Source organism: Centrocercus urophasianus, unplaced genomic scaffold, assembly GCF_019232065.1.
Source record: "Centrocercus urophasianus isolate 14NV4802_14NV808 unplaced genomic scaffold, USGS_Curo_1.0 seq_28, whole genome shotgun sequence".
Taxonomy (NCBI): domain Eukaryota; kingdom Metazoa; phylum Chordata; class Aves; order Galliformes; family Phasianidae; genus Centrocercus; species Centrocercus urophasianus.
In genome coordinates this window covers 13436069-13456326 of record NW_024884844.1, presented here as the reverse complement: position 1 = coordinate 13456326, position 20258 = coordinate 13436069, and the positions used below count along the sequence as shown (strand labels likewise).

General features: G+C 44.5%; 1 protein-coding gene across 6 annotated transcripts; it reads left to right on the top strand.

The window, feature by feature from the left end:
- Positions 1–574: 574 nt before the first annotated feature.
- On the top strand, positions 575–19480 carry PRPF40A (pre-mRNA processing factor 40 homolog A). 6 transcript variants are annotated; one of them, XM_042827240.1, is made up of 27 exons: positions 577–681; positions 1626–1763; positions 4828–4908; positions 6188–6218; positions 6406–6428; positions 7247–7324; positions 7421–7531; positions 7979–8099; positions 9290–9314; positions 10071–10361; positions 10727–10832; positions 11429–11493; positions 11957–12121; positions 12483–12591; positions 12783–12933; positions 13735–13868; positions 13971–14085; positions 14247–14338; positions 14498–14614; positions 14849–14986; positions 15489–15584; positions 16365–16451; positions 16538–16634; positions 16862–16923; positions 18054–18188; positions 18561–18602; positions 19324–19480. In XM_042827240.1, the coding sequence occupies exons 1-27, from the start codon at positions 646–648 to the stop codon at positions 19414–19416; spliced, it is 2739 nt and encodes a 912-aa protein (XP_042683174.1). In that variant the 5' UTR covers positions 577–645; the 3' UTR covers positions 19417–19480. The 6 variants fall into 6 exon arrangements, with proteins under 6 accessions (XP_042683180.1, XP_042683174.1, XP_042683173.1 ...); XM_042827239.1 differs by having other exon boundaries at positions 14235–14338; XM_042827246.1 differs by lacking the exon at positions 18561–18602 and having other exon boundaries at positions 575–681.
- The last annotated feature ends 778 nt before the right edge of the window (positions 19481–20258 follow it).

Sequence of the window (20258 nt, the reverse complement as noted above, 5' to 3'; positions counted from 1 at the left end):
CTGAGGCGGGCGAGGCGGGAGGCGCACTACGACACACCCCTATTTGCGCGGCGCTCTTGGTGCCGCCCGCCCGCAGCCCACGTGAGCGCTTTCCCGGCGCTCCCTGCGCTCGGCCCCCGCCGCAGCTTCCCCCCGCGCCAGCTCCGCGGCCCGGCCCCGCACTCGCTCTCCGCGGCCCGGCCGTTCGCCGCTTATCTCCGCTCGGCTCCGCCGCGGGCCCTCCAATCCTCTCCCTAACCGCCCGCTAATCCCCGTTCCCGGCCGGCGGCCGCCAGGGCGGGCGGGAAAGGGCTCCCGGAGGCGGACTCGGCGGCCAGGATGTCTGGAGGGGACTCGGCGGCGGCGGCGGCCACGGCCTCCCCGCAGCCGCTGCCGTTCTCCCTGCCGAAGCCCCCTCCCCTCATGCAGCTGACGCCGGGGGACGCCGTCCGTCCCGTCGCTTCGGCCGCCGACCAATCGCCGAAGGGCACCCGGCTGGCGGGGCGCCCCGATTGGCCGGCCGGCAAGCCGGTCAGCCTGCTGGCCCCGCTGCTCCCGCCCCGCGGGGAGCCCGAGCCGCTGATGCCCTTCGGCCCCTCGTCGCGGCAGCCACTCAGAGGGCGCCTTCTTGGCAGGTGCGGCGGGGGCAGCTTGCTCAGCCCCTCCATGCGGCCCGGCGCCGTGGACCGCAGCTCTCTTATGGTGAGTGCGGGGGGAGGGCAGGGCGCGGTTCCGCCCCGGGAGGCGGCGCGGTTCTGCAGGGCTCGGGGCGCTGCGGGGCGGGAAACCTTCGTGTGGTGCTGAGGGGGGGGGAGGGAGGGGGAGCCTGCAGGTCTTGGGTGTCTGACTTTAATGGTTCTATGACACTTTTTGTTTGTTTGTTTTTCCTGTAATGATCCGTTCTGGAACCGTCATTTGTTTAGGGACTGTTTTCCTATTAGCAATTTTAGGGCATTTACACGCATACAGAAATATAGAGCTAAGCCTTGTAGTTTTCAGAGTAAAACCCCTTCCAGCATGCGTCCCATTACTACAGCTGGTGTCAATGGCTAGAATGGAGTCGTAGAGCATCCTGATTCAGAATGGTCATCGAGTCCTGCTCCTGGCTCTGTGCACAACCACCCAAACACAAGGCTTCTGCTGCATTTTGATATATATGCATACATATATATCTCAAACATTTCCCCATCGCCATACCAGGTACTGGAACAGCAGAAAGCCCCATGTTTGAAGGAAAATAAGGTAGTGATGATCATATTTGGTGTGATTTGATGTATTTTGGTCACAAGGAGCAGGAGAGATGTTGCTCGTCCCGCAGGGTGACTTGCATTGATCTAAGTTCAGTGTGTTTTTCTGTGACAAGCCATAAGATAAATGACTATCAGAGTTTTGTTTCCTGTTTGCGTGTTGATTTTGAAAATTTGAATGCCCTTGTTAGTTCTCAAACTCTGTCAGGAGGATGGATATAGGAGACTGAATGCTATTTGTCGTTACCTTCCTTGCTGCCAGGCAGGATTGAGCTAAAAGCCAAAGTGAAGTACATAACTTCCAGCTCGGCGTTGAGCATCTCTTTGTTATCAGTGCTTTTTGAGGGACGGGGGGGTTGTTGGCTTCATGCTCACTTTTTGTTTGTTGCTGTCTTTCAGATGGGACACCCGGGGATGCCGCATTACCCACCCATGGGAATGCACCCCATGGGGCAGAGGCCACCAAACATGCCCCCAGTTCCACATGGCATGATGCCTCAGATGATGCCCCCGATGGGAGGACCACCAATGGGGCAGGTGAGACATTTTTATGATTATTTTTCTTTTTTCTTGCCATAATGATGTCAGGTCATCCAATGTAGGTAAGTTGCATACAGTAGCTTGCAAAGGAGGTTAATAATTCAGGGTGTTCTGTGCCACTGTTCCTATCCATGCAGAAAATGCTGAACCTCTTCTTGTTGTAACAGGTAACTGATGCACTTTGTTTAGAACTTTGGTTGTAAATAGATGTAGGTATTTATCTTTTTTATTATTTTTTAATAAAAAGCTTATTGCTAGATTATTTTTTTTTAAGATTTTGAAGAAGTAAAAACATCATCTTAATACATACTGGAATCAGAAAGCTTTGATTCTTCTCAGATGTTGAAATAAGAGAGCTCCTTGTTTCTCTAATTCCTGGCTGTTATGTGCATGCGGATGAAGGCTATTAAGGAGATGCAGGGAAGAATTAATTAAGACTTGAGATTTGCAGAATTCCCTCCTGAATCCTAGAGAGTGAATTGTAGCTGTGTAATATACTGTTGTTGCTAACATATTATGCAGTTTGAAAAAGAAACTTGGCCGTTCAGATCAACGCCAGTGAAAGTAAGCTGACAGGTAGAGTAGCCAGAATCAGAGCTGTGCCTTTTGCACATTTAAAACTTTATTCTCAGTAATGACAAAGCCTTTGTGCTTTCTGATTTTTGAACTTGTGAAGGAAGCAGTTCTCTTTCTGTTTGTTAGGAATGCTTCAGTAGTACTGCTGTCATAGCAGCTTGCCTTAGGAGAAACCGAGGGTTATCAACTAGATGATGGAGAAGAGAGGGTGATGTGAGTGATTAATGCTCTGAGAAGAGCCCTCAGGGCCCTGCAGGCAACTCCTTGCTTGTTTTCCTTTGCAGTACCTTGGGTAGAGGCTGTGGATGGGGCTTTTTGTCTTGCTTGTGTGTAAAAGCATGAGAGGAGCCTTCAGCATCATTCTGCAGCCTGTTAGAATGGCAAAAATAATGCAGTAGTAGATTAGGAGAACTTGACCACTGGTATGACAGTTAACAGTGAGTATTTTTCTTTGTATTTATTAAACTCAAACAGCAATTTTGTTTTATTCCTCTGCTTAAGAGGTATGCTTGTCTTAACTTCTGTTCCACTGTGCTTACTCATTCTGTGAGTATTTCAGTCTGCAATATTTTAGTGAGCAACAGTGATGGAGAGCTCAAGAATAGAGTAAAAAGCTTTACTGTAGAGTAAAAGGCTGCAGGTAAATGGCTTGGCAGTGAGGGGCTCAGTTATCCTATGGCTTTGAGGATGGGACAGGACAGTGGCACACTCACACCAAAAGTATGAAAGCGTCAGCTTATGTTGGCTTGTTTCCTTGGGTGATAACCTCTTTCTTCCAGCATCTGTCTGAGGTTTATTTGTAAAACTTTGCAGGATGGAACGTTCCTGTAGCTCATTCTTCTCCTTTCTGAAGAGAACCACTGCAGGGCAAGTGACTGCACAGGCAATAGCAACAGTAGTATGACCTGGCAGCATCGTGCAGAGCAAGGCCTTATTTTTTCCTTTCCTGTGTTGGGCTGGCATCACAGAGCCCAAACAGTGTTCAGGGTTTCTGGAGGACCTGGGCTAGGGCTTTTAAGAAGCTGCAACAGTCTCACAGCCCTCTTAGATGGAAGCAGCAGTGGGGTGAGTGCTTTCTGCTCCAGCTTCTACAGGATGGCGAGGAACAGGAGGGGCTGTCTTCATGTCTTTCTTTCCTTCCTCATCCTCCCTAGAAAACCTTGTGGAATGAGGGTGGAGCTGCAGCCCTACCCCATATCCCTCTCTCTGCACAAAGTGCAAGATGAGGAGAGTGGTACCCTGATAGTCCCTGAAGATACAGGGGGATGGGGTCACTTGGCCACCCTGCCAAGGACAGTGAAGGTAAAGGGACATAACTGAAAGGATGAAGAGGGTTGATTTCTAGAGTCTATCTGGGGTCAGTGAGCAAAAAATCCAGTAGGAAGGGACCTGAATTAAATATTTTGTTCTTTTTGTCATTTTCTTTTAATGGCTTAGTAGTTCTTAGAAGCCACATCAGCAAAAAAGTAATGGTAAGCATGCAAAATATTAAACTTCCAGTACAACTTTTCAGTATATATCACTGCAGTGCATAGCTTCTGCATAACCATCCCTTAGAGACTGTAAGCAGAAGTATCTGAGCAAAGCCAAGCTTATCTGGGTAGCAGCTCTGTGGCTCTTCTTTTGCCTCATCAGACCTCCCAGCAAACTCAGATACAAGTCTAGGCTCAAAATTTGTTGTCTGTGATACTATATGTATCCCCATTGCCAAGTTCATATTGTGTATGGCTTCATATTGAATGTCCACACCGAGGGGTTTTGTTCAGATGTTTTGATGTTTACATGGAATAGATCTCTTCATACTGAAGTCATTTGGAGAAATGCATTCTTCCAGTGTCCCTGTCAAGTGTTTCTTCTTGCAGAGCTAAGAGGAAAGGGAGACAAATTGAAAGCAGCAAAAACTTGTGAGCAGAACTAATCAGAGTTTACCTTTCCTGTGTTTAATTAATTCCATGTGGCCTTGGAGTTTTGAGGAGATCTTTACAAACCTTTGTTTTTCCTGTTTTAACTTAGGATTTCAGTCACAGCTCATCTAAAGGATGGCACATTGTATTTGTTGTTGCTCTTCTGTAGTTACAGTAGCTGTGTTTGTTATTACTTCATACATGACTTTGGAATGGGGGGTTGTGTTGTTCCTCATGTAGATTTTGTAGGAATCAGAAGGGAATCAGAGTTCTGCAAGCTTAACTTATGTTGCCAAATTCTTTGTAAGTGGTTTGTTTAGAAGTGTAGTGTCATTTAATTATTTGAAACCAAAGAAAGAACTCATATTAAATGTCTGAAATATCATAGAATGATAGAATGGCCTGGGTTGCAAAGGACTGCAGTGCTCATCCAGTTCCAACACCTGCTGTGTGCAGGTCACCAACCAGCAGCCCAGGCTGCCCAGAGCCACATCCAGCCTGGCCTTGAATGCCTGCAGGGATGGGGCATCCACAGCCTCCTTGGGCACTCCTTGGTGCACTGAAATGCTGTTTAATTGCAGATGCCTGGAATGATGCAGTCAGTCATGCCTGGAATGATGATGTCTCACATGTCCCAAGCTGCTATGCAGCCTACGGTTCCGGTGAGTTTAATTTCACTTCTCCCTATGGTGACAGGTCTGTGTGTCTCTTGGATTAGCACAGCTATGTCTTTGTTTTTCTTCAGCTAGGTACGAGAAAGGTGGTGCTGATGGCAGCAATAGAGAGGACACTGCTCACGTTGAGGTGTGCTGGGTGACTGAGTGTTGGTGCTAGGGAAAGGATGTCAGCTGAAGCGTTGGGCCTTCATCAAGTTCCTGCCTCTTAGTTACAAGTCTGCTTCTCACTGCTGCTGTTTGGTGTTTCAGGAGTTGTGTGTTACACTCAGTGTCATTTGAGTAAAGTTTAAGAACTCCAGGGGTAAATTCATGGCAGCAGTGCTCTGTTAGTTCCTGTGCTCATGTCAGTACTCACTAATGTGCTGAGTGTTTCAAAAGCTGCCAAGCACAGAGCATGTTGGTGATTCTCCTCTGTGCCCGTGGTGAAGTCGTTACGGATTTCTGATAACTGATGCTTGTGGAGAAAGACTCAGATATTTGGAGATGAATCTGAAAATGCTGGAGCCAAAAGAAATTGGAAAGGAAGGGAGGAAATCAATGCTAAGCTCAGTCTAATTTATTTATGTTCTGGTTTTTTTTGTTATTGTTGCTGTTTTTACATATTCTGGCAGATTGCTTTTCTGGAACTCAGTCAGGGCTGAATTTTTGTTCAGTAGGTGGACATGTGATGTTCATGAGGCAGAGAAGCATTACAGAGGGCTCCAACTTGTAATTGCACGTGTAACCCCCTTGGCAGAGATGGCAGGAGCTCACTCACACCTTTGTGCACGTGTGAGACAGTGTGTCTGTTACAGCAGCACCCTTGTACCTCTCTGCAGTGGCAAGCACACCACAGCCTGCAAAGCATTTTAAAGCAAAGTAAAGTTTTTACTATTTCTTAGCTTAAAATAATCTGTAGGTGGAAAAAAAAAATCATGACTTTTTTGTAACCTTGATGACTTGCCTGGTAAAATTCCAACTTACTGAGTTAGTGTTGGCTGTCTCTTGGACAATGCCATCTCCAAGTCCCAAATGTAATCTGAAGGTCACAGAGGCCAGCAGGATTGTTATATTCCCATCTTTATTCCATAGGAGTGTGATGGTCTTTCACCCACTGCTGTGCAGTTGGCTCTGTTTCGTGATCTATGTGAGCAGTCATTTGCAGGCAGCTGATGAGAAGCAGTGTGATTTATTTTGCACTTGCCCTTGTTGGGAGAAGCACTGTATGTACTGATGGAGCTACAGGTGCAGTCAGCACTTAAATGTCTGTCCTTTGTTTCCACAGCCAGGGGTGAACAGCATGGATGCACAAGTAGGTAAGTAGAAGTTCTTTGTTGCTGTTTCAAAGCATTTCCCAAAGTCTTGAAAAAATGTGTCCATTTCTCTGTGAAACATCATTTATCTTCATTGTTTCTTAGAAAAACATACTTTCATTGAAATCTTTTTGCATTCCTGTATGAAAAAATAAAGCAACCAAACTTTTCTTTTTATTGTTTCAATTAGGTGTGACGCCTCCTGGAACTCAGGTAAGTGGACACCAACATTCTGGACATCTGTAAGTGTGGTGTTGTGCAAACATTGCTTTGCAGATGCAAAATAAAACCTTGTCTTTCTGTTTTTTCTTCTTTGCTGCTCTGTCTGTGACTTAGGTTTCATTATCAATCTGAAATTAACACTCAGACTAATAGCTGCTGGTGCTTTTCTTCTGCTCTGTCAAGTACAGATGGTCGCCATGACTGTTTTTGTGACCTTAGCATTTTCATTTAAAGGGACTGAGCTGGAGCTAAAGCAGAAGGTGCTTTCTGCTGCATTTACATCCATTCTTTAATGGTGAAATTATTTATTTCTGGATTTCCAAGTGGAGGTGGCAGCTCCACGTGCCCTTCTTTAGGTATTTTTGACTTACCTGAATGGCATGTGAATTACAGCCCAGGTACTTTAAAGCTGCCTCGTTTCAAATTAAAGCCTTTGCAAGGGACTGAAGCAGAGTGAAAGTTGCTCCTTTTTTTAATCCCTGAATCCCCTCTGTGTATCACTGAGCACTTTATAAGCAGATTTTTATCTTACGTTGGGGTAACTTCTTACATCTGCCATACTGATGAACGTTTTGCTTTGGCAGTTCCAGTGCACGTGGCAGAAATCTGTCTGCAGTTCTCGTGCTGTTCCTTAACACAGGTGTGCTTTGCAAATGATGTTTACTGGAGGCAGTGCTGACTCAAATGCTGTTGTTCTGCTGCCTTTCTGTCGCTACTGAGTGGTTTAGTGTATTTAATATGCACACTGAAATGAAAAACAAATAGTAACCAGAATGTCTTTTCAGAGCTCTGTTTTGTTTCACCCTCAGACAACACATCCCGTGGTTTGTGCAGCTCAGCAAACAGCCACGACCAACAGTTCAGGCAGCGAGGAGCACTCTAAACAGGTTTATCTGCTTTCCATTTGCACTGAATTTGTTTTAGTGGCTTTCAGCAGCATCCTGGTCAGCATTCATCATTAATGCTCTATTTCACTTTCCCAGAAATCGACGTGGACGGAGCACAAATCGCCTGATGGCAGAACCTATTACTACAACACTGAAACAAAGCAGTCCACATGGGAGAAGCCAGATGATCTTAAAACACCTGCTGAGGTAACAGTTCAGACTGCTGTGTGACTTTGTGTGAAGGCACAGTTCACTACCGTGGCTGCCACATGGCAAAGCTGTGCCAATGGATTTTCATCAGTGGGAGCAAATGCCTATACAGGTTTTTTTGCAACTTTGCTAATTTTACCACCCTCCTTACATTGGTGCACCTTGAAGCTGCAAACTAAACAAAATTCTAAGTGTTTTTTCCTCAATTCTAAGGTAAATTTCCTTTACTGAAAGGATGGCACTGGCACTGGTATCTCAGTGATGTGGTTGTGTCACTAGAGAGTATCAAGGGTCAGTGAACACAGTGAACATGATCCCTTGTGTTCGTTGGTCCTTAAATTATCACTTGGCTGAGGAGTATTACAGGCTCACTTCTAGCAACCTCTTTAGTTTTAAAATATTACTGTAAGTTTGATTTTGTGTCTTTGTTTTTTTGTCCATTAGCAATTGCTGTCTAAGTGCCCCTGGAAAGAGTACAAATCTGATTCTGGAAAGCCATACTACTACAACTCCCAAACTAAGGAATCACGCTGGGCAAAACCCAAAGAACTCGAAGATCTGGAAGGTAATGGCTGTGACAAGGATGAGCAGAGGGGATGGCAGAGGATTGCAAGCTGTGCTATAGCAAAACTTTGTTATCAAAGCATAGGAGTTACAAATCTGTTAGGCAGTAGTTAGAATGTAGCCTGTGATACCTACAGAGCACCACGTTGTGTTTTCTACCCCACCAGCCTTTCTTCCTTTATACCCTTCATTTTTCCCTGCGTATGTAGTAGCAGCAACTGCTCCCCCTCGTGTCCATAAACGGGAACTGAATTCATATGGAACTAAGCTTGTTCAGGCTGGGTGAATGCTCTGTCATTGCATCAGGCAGTGCCTCAACTCTTTCTTCATTTCAGACCCACTGCAGACCCGTTTTTCCTTACTTAGCAGTCAGCCCTATAGAAACTTTTAGTAGGACTTATGTTCAGGTTGGTGAGGGAAGGCAAGAATTTAGGGGCCACTATAGCAATCCACCTTCACTTGGGGCAACAGGATGAAAGGTGCTGGATTTCTGTAGTGCTGTAGCTCATAACTGAGTAAGAATTACTTACACTTTGTTGTGGTTTCTTGGAAGAATTTGAGAAACAGTGCTATGCTTCATAATGAAAACAGAGTTTGCCTACTGAAAGGCAGAATTGTGTGCAAGGCTTTGCTGTGGTGTTATTTGCTTATGTGTCTTGAAATTATTTGGAGCAGCTGGGAATGCAGTTGGTAGGTACACTTGTACTGCTCTTCCCTGTTGTAAAGAAAGTGTCCCTTTTCTTCTGGCCTTCCAAACATAATGTGCTCTTGTTCTTCACTTTTAGCACAGTTTGTGTGGTGTTGGGAGGGAAATAAGATCTTGGCAAAAAAGAAAAGCTACAAAATCAGCTGAGTATGAAATGAGTACAGAAAGGTCTCCATAGAATAAGCATCAGTGACTGTTAGAATAAAAAAGAAAGATGCATTCCAGTAAGCCTGACTTTATCTGTTCTTTAATCATGTCTGTTGAAGTTGGAATAATTATTTTAAATGGAGAAATGTACCTTTAATCTTTACTCAGTGGGATTTCTATAGTTTGTTTTAGGTGGTATTTTTTCCAGTTTTTAAAGGGGAATAGGAACAAAAATATTTAAAGCCAAATTGTGTCCACAGCAACTTTTTACAATGCACAAAACAACTTTTTCTAAAGCTGTGTTTTAATTGTTGTTTGTTTTTCCCTTTCTCTTCTAGCACTGATCAAAGCTGAAGAAAACAGGTGTGTTGTCACTTTGATACTACTGTTGTGTTTTATAATAGGCTGTCTGTTACTTTTTTAAGAGTAGAATCTTGTCTTTGAATCCTGAAACATGGCCCTTGCAGATTTTCATTCCAAATAGTGCCTTAATATATAGAAATTCTTAATTATCACAGAATGGCCTGGGTTGCAAAGGAGCACAGTGCTCACCCAGTTCCAACCCCCTGCTGTGTGCAGGTCACCAACCAGCAGCCCAGGCTGCCCAGAGCCACATCCAGCCTGGCCTTGAATGCCTGCAGGGATGGGGCATCCACAGCCTCCTTGGGCAGCCTGTGCCAGTGCCTCACCACCCTGTGTGTGAAAAACTTCCTCCTAAGATCCAACCTAAACCTCCCCTGTCTCAGTTTAAAGCCATTCCCCCTTGTCCTATCACTGTCCACCCTCACACACAGCCGTTCCCCCTCCTGTTTCTATTCTCCCTTCAAGTACTGGAAGGCCACCATGAGGTCTCCCTGCAGCCTTCTCTTTTCCAAGCTCAACAAGCCCAGTTCCCTCAACCTTTCCTCATAGGAGAGGTGCTCCAGCCCTTTGGAAGTGAAATGGCTGGTCTGCATAGATAAGCAGATTCAGTAAAGCATTTCCTCTTTCCGAGCTCCTCTGAGGCATGCCTTTTGTACAGCTCCTGAACATCACTAACTTCCTTTAGCTGCAGCCTTCCCTAAACTGTCACCTCTTCCTGAGCTTAAATGTGATTGTTCCCACTTTTTGTACCTGCAGCACCAAGACTGAAGAATCTGCTTCAGCAGCTTCTGCTGCAGGCGATGCAGCCAACACAGCCGCCACAGCCACGGCTGCTGCTGAGGCTGCCACAGCTGGTGCTGCCGGCGCTGCTGCAGCCTCTGAAACAGAAAGCACTGCTGCCTCTGCTGTGGTAGAAAACGAGAGTGCTGCTGCAGCCACAGCTGAGGATCAGGGGCAGCAAGCAACTTCAGCTCCTGCAGCTCAGGAACAGAGTGCAGAAGGTGCTGCTAACGCAGCCGATGACTCCAAGCAGGACGGTTCAGCAGAGTAAGTCCTGTTGTGTGGGATTCTGCTCTCCTGCGGTTATTTCTTTGCAGATTTGGTTCACCTCCCATTCTGGCTGGCTGATTTGCTTTGACAACTAGTTAGTGAAACATGAGCATCAATCTCAATGGCAGTGGAGAAGGATGAATAAGAGGAAGGAGCATTAAACCTGTTTTTAGGAAAATTAATGCCTTCCCCTTCCCGGCCTTCACCCAAAGCTCCTAGAGAACTGCCTGTGGTTCAGACACTTGATAAACTTTCCATAGTGCTCTGGGATAATGTGATGTGTTTACCTCGAATGGCTCTTTGCTGGTTCTAACTTCAGAAAAAAATGCTTAAATACTAAAATCATTAGTTTTTATTTATAGTGCTTCAAAGAAGGAGGGCGATGATGCGCAGCCAGTTAAAAAAACCTACACCTGGAATACAAAAGAAGAAGCAAAACAGGCATTTAAAGAACTCCTAAAAGAAAAGGTATTTCGGTCAGCTTTCTTTCTGCTTTATAGCTACCAAAGCTGCATTTACTAGGAATGGCTCGAGGTCTGTTGTTGATGTTGTTAAAGAGTTGTTCACACTGAGGGGAGAGGATTTACATACTAGATGAGAAATCTGAGAAAGGAAGCATGGATGGCTTAAGCCTTTATCAGGAACGTTTTGAATGAGGAGCAAGGTGTCTGATATTCATCAGAGCTCTCAGTTGTTTTTCTTTTCTACCTTTCACATGATGCATCATAACCACTGTAATGTAAACTAACCTCTGTAATGTATCACCACTGCAATGTGTCACCACTTGGTGTTTCTCCAGAATTCAGTCTGGGGCAGTGAGTGATTTGATGGGCACCTTCAGCAGGTGCTTCAGAGACAGGTTAGAGATCATATGGAAGGATGACAAACTGAAGTTTGGGATGCAGCATTCCCATAAGCTGGTCTGTTTTAGAGATAGTCTCTTCTTCTGTGAAGTCAATTTCAAAACAGAATGTATTCCTAACCCCAAAAGTGTAGTGCATTTTCTCTTTCACTGTTGGATGTTGATGCTAAATGTGATCAGTAATGATGCAATGTCTTGACAGCGAGTACCATCCAATGCTTCTTGGGAGCAAGCCATGAAGATGATCATTAATGATCCTAGATACAGGTACTGCTTGGTTCTTTACTCATAATATCTGTAAATGAGGGACTGGACTGGTGTCACTGATGTGAAGTACAACTCCTAGCATTAATTCCTGACATGGGAAGGATGTGGCAGTTGTCAGTGCTATTCTGTACAGTCGATGTGGTTTGCTTAGGAATAAAGACACACTTTTGATCATGATGGAGATAAATCCTTTCTAGGTTATTTTGGAATGGATGCCTGCCATAAACATTCACAGAAAAGGAGCTTATATCCACTGTAAGAGTAGTATTGCAGTGTGAAGTGGGTGAATATAAGCTGTATATCCCTGAGGGGCAGGCAGGGCTGTGACTGGTGGCCTAGATCATATTTAATTTCATCTCAAAGATTTGGGTTACTCAAATCTGTTTCGTGCTTCGGGTCTTCAGTTTTGATGTTTAAATGTAATTACCTTTCCTGTAATTCATGTTTTCTTTTTGATACGAAGTGCTTTGGCAAAGCTGAGTGAAAAAAAGCAAGCCTTTAATGCTTACAAAGTTCAAACAGAAAAAGAAGAAAAAGAAGAAGCAAGATCAAAATACAAAGAAGCTAAAGAGTCCTTCCAGCGTTTTCTGGAGAACCATGAGAAGATGACATCCACAACACGATACAAGTAAGGCACCCTGAAATCAAGTTCTGGTCTTGATGACCTCGACAGGTTTGTCCCAAAATCTTTCCTGGCAATGCTTACCTTGCTATGTGCTCAGCCTTGTAAAGCCTGTACCTAAAATATTGATAGGAAGACACGTGTGCTCAGTTTGAAAGAATGTAAGTAAAATTCAGGTTGGTTTTTTGTTTGTAAATCAAAGAGAGAAAGCTGTCACCCAGGCTGTCCATGACAGAAATTAGGGAGATGTTGCACAGAAGAATTACTGCTTATGAAACAGTTGATTGACGTGATTGCAAGCCAGCGGGGCATTTAAAATCAGTTATGAGCAAGAAATTATTGGATGCTTTTTCTTTGTTTTGTACAGAAAAGCTGAACAAATGTTTGGGGAGATGGAGGTGTGGAATGCAATATCTGAGCGTGACCGCCTGGAGATTTATGAAGATGTTTTGTTTTTTCTGTCTAAGAAAGAAAAGGTAACTTTCTTTCAGAGCTTTGACTTGCAAGTAAATTGATCAGTTACACTGAGTACACAAATCTTGCAAGCAGTGCAGTTCTGTGCATTGCTCAGGGACAGTTGAAATGCAGGCAGAAGGGAAGGAATTTGTAGCACAGACGTTTGAGAAGCAGATGAGAGCATTGCTGCATTACTGCATTTTCTTTGCAGGAACAAGCCAAGCAGTTACGGAAGAGGAACTGGGAAGCTCTGAAGAACATCCTTGATAACATGGCCAACGTCACTTACTGCACTACTTGGTCAGAGGCTCAGCAGTACCTGATGGACAACCCTACGTTTGCAGAAGATGAGGAACTTCAGAGTATGTAGAAAGACCATGCATTTATTGTGAATGAGGGAATGGCTTTGTGGGGATTCCTGGTTAAGGTTTGCTCTCCTGCAGTGCAGCTGTGACAGCCTGTGAGCAGCAGGAATAGAGAGATATGATGTGTTACTTTTGGGGGAGCTGAGTCAGCTTCAGAAGGCATTGTTGATGCACCCTCAGAGATACAAAAAAGGAGTTCCTTTTTCCTGGAGATCCAGCTGCCTTGGTATTTGTTACCCCCTGAAATTTGAAGAATTATTTGGCAGCATAACCAGTGTGGCAGATAGTTGGGCTTCCTTCCGTTAGACTGAGGTCCTGCTGTGTTTGTTTACTTAAAAGTAACCATTACTCCAGAGTGAGAAAGCAGGCTTTTTCATTCTGACCTGATTTTCTCATAAATGGGTTGATCCTGCATTTTAAGAGCAGCATTTGCATTGGCACAGCCACGGAAGTATTTGACAGATGCTCTGTGTTCTGACTTCTTCCTCATGTTTGTAAGATACCTGGGGTAGTACAAGGCAGATTGTTTTTCTCTTCAAGACTTCTGTGCTCTGTACTGACAGTGAGAATTTGGGCAGGTTGGAGGGGAAGTGGGTTGGTTTTGTCGCTGCTTTTGGTGTTTGGTTTTGTTGTTGCTGGGTCATTTGCTGCACAGGTCTGTCATACATTTCAGTGGCCAGTGAATCTTCCTTCACTCCATCACCAATAAATTTGGCAGCAGTTAGTCATCTCTTAAGAAACACTGTAGAGTTGGTGTCACAACTGGACACTTACTACTCCGTTGTTACCTGTTGCTAGATATGGATAAGGAGGATGCACTGATCTGCTTTGAGGAACACATCAGGGCATTGGAAAAAGAGGAGGAAGAAGAAAAACAGAAAAGTTTACTGAGAGAAAGAAGGCGGCAGCGGAAAAACAGAGAATCTTTTCAGGTTGGTGGACCTGCTGTTTGTCTCAGACGTGTGAAATGATTACACAGCCTTTGCTTTGTATTTCTTGGGGATAAGCTAATGAGCAGTGCATGTATTTCACAGATATTTCTAGATGAGCTGCACGAGCACGGACAGTTACATTCAATGTCCTCTTGGATGGAGTTGTACCCAACCATAAGCTCTGACATCAGATTCACTAACATGCTTGGTCAGCCTGGTAAGAATATTTCCAACCCTGTAAAAAGTAAGGCGTAAAGCTCTCAGGTGCAGGCAGTGTGAAGCAGGGTTGTTTGTATGTTGTTTTAAAATTAAAAACAATTAAGAAAACGCAGCTCTTGTATTAGAGCTAGCTTTTGACTTATCTAGTTTCTTTATCAGGATCAACAGCGCTCGATCTCTTCAAGTTCTATGTTGAAGACTTAAAAGCACGTTACCACGATGAAAAGAAGATCATAAAAGATATCTTAAAGGTGAGAGGGGAAATTGCTGTCTTTCTTCTAATGACAGATCTCCCTTTCTTTTGGAAGATATGCCCTGAACACAGTGGGAAGCCCCATGCTGTGCTATTAGTGTGACAATTCCTGACTCAGCCCCTTGCCAAGAAAGTAAGTTTGTTTGTTTATTTACAGGATAAAGGATTTGTAGTGGAAGTGAACACTTCTTTCGAAGACTTTGTTACAGTCATCAGTTCAACTAAGAGAGCCACCACTTTAGATGCAGGAAATATCAAGCTGGCTTTCAATAGTGTAAGTATGAATAATAGGAGTACAATATGAGATCCCTGTAAAACAGCAGCCAGCACTTATGTTCCCTGTACCTGTGTTTGAGAAACGCCGCTGTGTGCTTTGAGGTACTGGGCAGTGGTAAACAGAGCTCCAAAGATGAGCTGTCATTGGGCTTTCCAAAAATTGCATGGAACTGAACTGTGAATCTTCCCTTCTGCTGTTCTTCAACTGATGTCACAACTTCATGTCACACAGCTGCTGGAAAAGGCAGAAGCCCGTGAAAGAGAAAGGGAAAAAGAAGAAGCTCGCAAAATGAAGCGGAAAGAGTCTGCCTTCAAGAGCATGCTGAAACAGGCTACTCCTCCCATCGAGCTGGATGCTGTCTGGGAAGATGTATGTATTGCTGCTTGGCTCTGGAAGTCATTCCAAATGCATCAGCCACCTGAACACATGCCAGCAACTACGCTTAGATTCTCTGTGCTGGAGGTTCCTGTCTATGCAGCACAGACCCATAGGAATGAGTCGCCTCTTCAGCAGGCCTCAGAATTGGAGTTGAAAAATTTAATTCTACCAATACCTGTTTGGTTTATTTTTTAAGTGCATGGTTTAAGAGGAGATACAAGCACTCTGCTTAGTTAAAAGCCTAACTTTGTCCTGCTAGGATTAAAACCTTTCCTGTCAAAGCAAACTTCATGGTAGACAGTGTGCTTTTACCCAGCTTGTGAGGCATGTGCAGAAAAAAACCCAATTCTGCATGCATGTGTATCCATTTGTGCAGTTGAGTTAAAGATCCTGCTGGTTACAAAGCTGACAAGAAACAATGTGACCCTGTCGTCTTTAAACTTCAGAATGTCTGCATTTCATGTCAGTACTTCCATTGCTATTTCTCTGACAGATCAGAGACAGGTTTGTGAAGGAACCAGCATTTGAAGATATCACTCTAGAGTCTGAAAGGAAAAGAATATTTAAAGATTTCATGCATGTACTCGAGGTAATTCTTATTTTATCTTTTCCTGATGAGAGAATAGATGGTATGCAATACTTAGTTGATTGGTTCTTAAATTCTACAGACAGGGATGTTAAGAGCACGGATGTTAAAACCTCACCTTGAAAATAAGGCAGAGAAGAAATGTGTTAGAATTACTTGATCCATGGTTGTTCTGATGTGCACTGCGAGGATTTTCAAAAGTTAACATCAGGATTCTCTGATTTACTGTAGAGTTGTGGGGAGTTCACATTTTGTCTGTTTGACTGTGAACAGCTTGGTGGTGGTGGGAGGGAGGGTTGTAATGTAGTTTCACTGTTTCACCCTTAACTTTCGGATCAGCCAAAGATGTTGAGAGTTGATTTGCAGAAATCTTGGCACTTCAGTCTTGTTCAGAAAGGTGTTATCTTTGATAGGTAATGAGATCCAATGTTTGTTTGTTTCACTTGCTGCAGTTTGTACATGTTCAAATGGGTTCATTTCAGAATTTCAAATGTTGCAAAGCAAGGCTTGCACTCTGTTCTTGGCCAACCCGGGCAGTCACTTCAAATAGGAAGCACTGCAGCAAGGATATGGGAAACAGAAGCTGTGTGCATCCATGCCTGAAGCTGCCTGAAAGCTTCCCTTGCTGCTGAAAGCTTGCTCTAACTTTAACGTGGCCCTACTGTCAGTAATGCTGTTCTGTAATCACTGCTAGCTGTAGGTGCCTTGTGGGTGATGGGAGACGTCGTTGGTTTCCCGGTGTGCCCTGCAGACTAACATTTGTCTTTTCACATTGTACTCCAGCACGAGTGTCAGCATCATCATTCAAAGAACAAGAAACATTCTAAGAAATCCAAAAAGCACCACAGGAAGAGGTCCCGCTCTCGCTCGGTAAGGGCTCTGTGGTGCCTTAACAGCTGCTCCTGTCACTGTGGAGGCCTTGCTGTCCTCTTGCTAACCGCATCTTGTATCTCAAGGGCTCGGAGACGGAGGATGATGATAGCCATTCAAAGAAGAAAAGGCAACGTTCAGAATCTAGATCTGCTTCTGAGCGTTCTTCCAGTGCAGAATCTGGTATGAGACTTTTGTTTCTTTGCTTTAGAATGACTGTTACTGATTTATTGCTGGGCAATTGTCATAGAATCAGAATGGCTTGGGTTGGAAGAGACCATAAAGGACCATGAAGCTCCAGCCCCCCTGCTGCAGGCAGGGCCACCAACCTTCACATTCAATGCTAGATCAGTATTAAATTATAATTAAATTATAACTTTATTGATTTCCCTCCCTCCTTTTGTTTGCAGAGAGAAGTTACAAGAAATCAAAAAAACACAAGAAAAAGAGCAAGAAAAGAAGACATAAGTCTGTAAGTAGAGCTGACTTTTTTTGAGTTGGCTTCAGGCTCAGCTTGACACCTCATGGCCAGCCACAGGAATCCTGTTTGTTATGAACTGGCAGTTACCAGCTGGCCTCATAGCAGGCAGTTCTCTAGATCAGACCTGGTTATGAGTAACTTAAAACCATTTAGAACAGTAACGTGGGGGGGTTTAAACTGCAACTACAGAAGCAAATATGAAGGAGTGCAGTATCCTGCCATTGGCTGCTTGTCATCGCAGCGTGTCTTGGAGTTACTTCTGCTGTGGAGTGCTGGATAGAATCCCAGCATCTTTTCCTTTCACCTCATGCTGAGCATCAATCCTTTCGTCTGCCTCAGTAGCAGGATTGAGTTAGCAGCTCTGACATCAAATGAGCAGCAGCATCAATAGAATGTAAAGAGTAGAAAGAGAGCTTTCATCCTCTGTACGTCACTTGAGGCCAAAGTGTATTTTTGGTGTCAGGTAAAGGAGGGAGTTGATGTCTCTGAACTCAGGTTGCTGCAGAACTTTTCAAAGCGATGCTCTGTGGTTTCTGTAGCACCTGAGCAGTTGGCTGTGCCCTTCAGTGGACAGCATTCACACAGGGGAGATGGAAACCAGTGTTAGACATTGAGTAATGTGTCGGTGCCAAAGGACTGCAACACAGACAGGGTCACGTCAACTTAGCTGGGATGAAATGCAGAATGAAAACAGCTGCAGCACCTGAGCCCTCAGTGCACAGAAGTCCAGGAGCGTGAGAGCATTCAGAGGTGGCAAAGCAGCCACATTAACAGATGAACAGTTAGCAGACTTCACCCTTTGCAAAGCTGTTATGGCATGAGAGGCACGTGGGTACAGAAGGGATTTATTGCATGGATCCAGCATGCCCTGTCTTTGCATGCACTAAAAATGGTGAACGTTTTTCAGGACTCTCTCCTTCTGAAAAAACTTCAGTAATGTTTCTGCAGTACTTATTTCTGCCCTGGTTACTAGGATGTGTTAAACTCACAGCCACTTCCAGCAGTTTCTTTCTAAAGTGGCCTATATTAGAATGAAATCAGACATTCTGAGGTGTATTTTATAAACCATAATACCTAATACATTTAATAATAATATTTAATATTTTCCCTTTATTACAAAGGATTCACCAGAATCTGATATTGAACGAGAAAAAGACAAAAAAGAAAGAGAGAGAGAAAGTGAAAAGGATAGAGCTAGACAAAGATCTGAATCAAAACATAAATCTCCGACTAAAAAACGACCTGGAAAAGATTCTGTAAGCTTTCTTATTTCCTTTTTATGTGATGCCTTTGGGCTTTGTATATCAGTGGGATGCTAGAGTATGCAAGCTCTATAGCTTCACAAAGAGTTTACTTCAAGTGAGGTGTTAAAGCTTTATTTATGTTCTGATTCCATATATAAAAAAGAACCAGATGCTCAAGCAGAGCCAAATCATGCAGATTCTATGCCCTCACTTAGTGTTTGTTACCAATGGATTTATTATTTGGCCCAGCACTGCTTATTGCTGGTTGAGGTAAGGTGTGAATGAGGCTGTCTGTTTTATAGATGGTACTGAAGCTTAGCCCACAGTGTGGCAGAGTACTGTTTATGACCAAACTGCTTTTCTTTTTTCCATCCAATTTGCCAGATTGATGTCAAAGGAGATGAGGACAGCTGGTTAAACGCTGAGGTGATTGTGCAGCTCTTCCATTCTGAAATTTGAGTACTCTCAGCACTGCTGTAGTAGTGCTGGGCTGCTGCTGGTCTCATACTGGAGGAAAATCTTAATTCTTGCACGTTTTGAACTGGAAAGTCACACAGAAGCGTAGCTGTGCCCATGGTCTGACTCTTTGCTGCGATGGTTCTGTGTACAGTTTGTTTTGGAAGGGTCAGAGCAGTGTTTCAAAGATGTGTTTGAATGGAGAAAGAGTGGAACAGCATTGTTTGGGTTTGATGAGGGGCAGTGCTCTGCCTCACCCAGCTCAGCTGCACAGTGCTGGTGGTGCTGTCCTCTGTACGATTCACCGTGGAGAGGTGGGAGGCAGACAGCTGCTTTTTGTTGTGCCCTCTGAAAGTAATCTGCTTTGGGCAGCCCAGATCCGTGCTGAATGCAGACATCTGCCAGGAGCAGGAGCTCAGCTGTGGCTGTGAACACAGGCACAGGAGGAGCTCAGCCCTTCCCCTTGCAGTGCCTTGCTCTGAGCGCTGCCCTGTGTGCTCTGGGAGCTGACATCAGAAACACCAAACGTGAATGTGTTGCATTAAGAATACCTGTAGAAAAATCCCTCTGGAAAACGTAGAACCCATCTGTGTCTTCCTGCACAGAGCAGGGTGTGGGGGCACGCGGCAGGGCTGCAGCTGGGAGCTGGGCAGCCTGGCTGAAGCTCTCACCACCCCTTCTCTCCCTGCAGGGCAACTGGGACACCTCGGGCAGCGAGCTGAGCGAAGGGGAGCTGGAAAAGCAGAGGCGGACGCTTTTGGAACAACTGGATGAAGATCAATGAGAACGTTATTTATACCAAATATGTTTACATTGTGGCATAATAAAAGAAACCAATGTTTAATTCAGGATGTGGGTTCTGATATCCCGAGTTCCATTGTTGAAATTACGGTGGGTTTTAATTTTACCACATAAATACATCCAAGTATTCTTACGGGCCCGGCCCCAAACCTACAAAAGTGAATGAAATTCTGAGTTAAGCCGAATGTTGTTGGGCAGCACGGGTGCTCTGCTCCCCTGGAGGGAGTCCTGGAAGGGAACAGCACCATGGAAGACACCTCGGGTCTCACTGGACCTCACCTGCAGGCTGAGCAGAGCCTCGGCACCTTTCTAGCAAAGCATCTCTGCGGTGCACTCCTTCCTAGAGAGGCAGTAACTGTTCTTCCTGGCCGTGCAGGCAGGTAGAGCTTTGTTTTTTAGAAAGATTCTTAATATAGTTTCTTGTGGCTTAATTTGTTTTATGAATTTGTTGTTATTTTTGAAAGGGGGAAAGGCAATGGGTGTAATGAATCCGTTTCTTGATGTGTACTGCAAAAAAACCTGTCAGCTATTGGAATTGCTCCTTCATGATCCGCATTCCTACCCAACCCGTTCCAAGCACTTATGTGAAACAGAAGACTGCTGAGAGATTCCTGTCCAGCAATCACTTCCAAGTGAGATTGTACAGTAATTAAAAGCAGACGTGGCTGATGGGACTGCACTCAGCCTCCACTGTGGCATCAGCAGAGGGTGCTGCCGCTCACAGCCGCCTTCTGTATTCACATAAAGCAGCTCCGGATGTTCTCGCTGTGCTTATCTTCACTATCAAAAAGCAAACTGTAAGTTGAGACGTTGCCTTACAAACCT

What these genes read in the sequence shown, in the direction of transcription:
- PRPF40A (XM_042827239.1), top strand. Translation starts at nt 646, where the DNA reads ATGCGGCCCGGCGCCGTGGACCGCAGCTCTCTTATG. An exon ending in ATTAATGATCCTAGATACAG is followed by an intron (nt 11,494 to 11,956) that starts GTACTGCTTGGT and finishes TTTGATACGAAG; the next exon opens with TGCTTTGGCAAAGCTGAGTG. An exon ending in ACATCCACAACACGATACAA is followed by an intron (nt 12,122 to 12,482) that starts GTAAGGCACCCT and finishes TGTTTTGTACAG; the next exon opens with AAAAGCTGAACAAATGTTTG.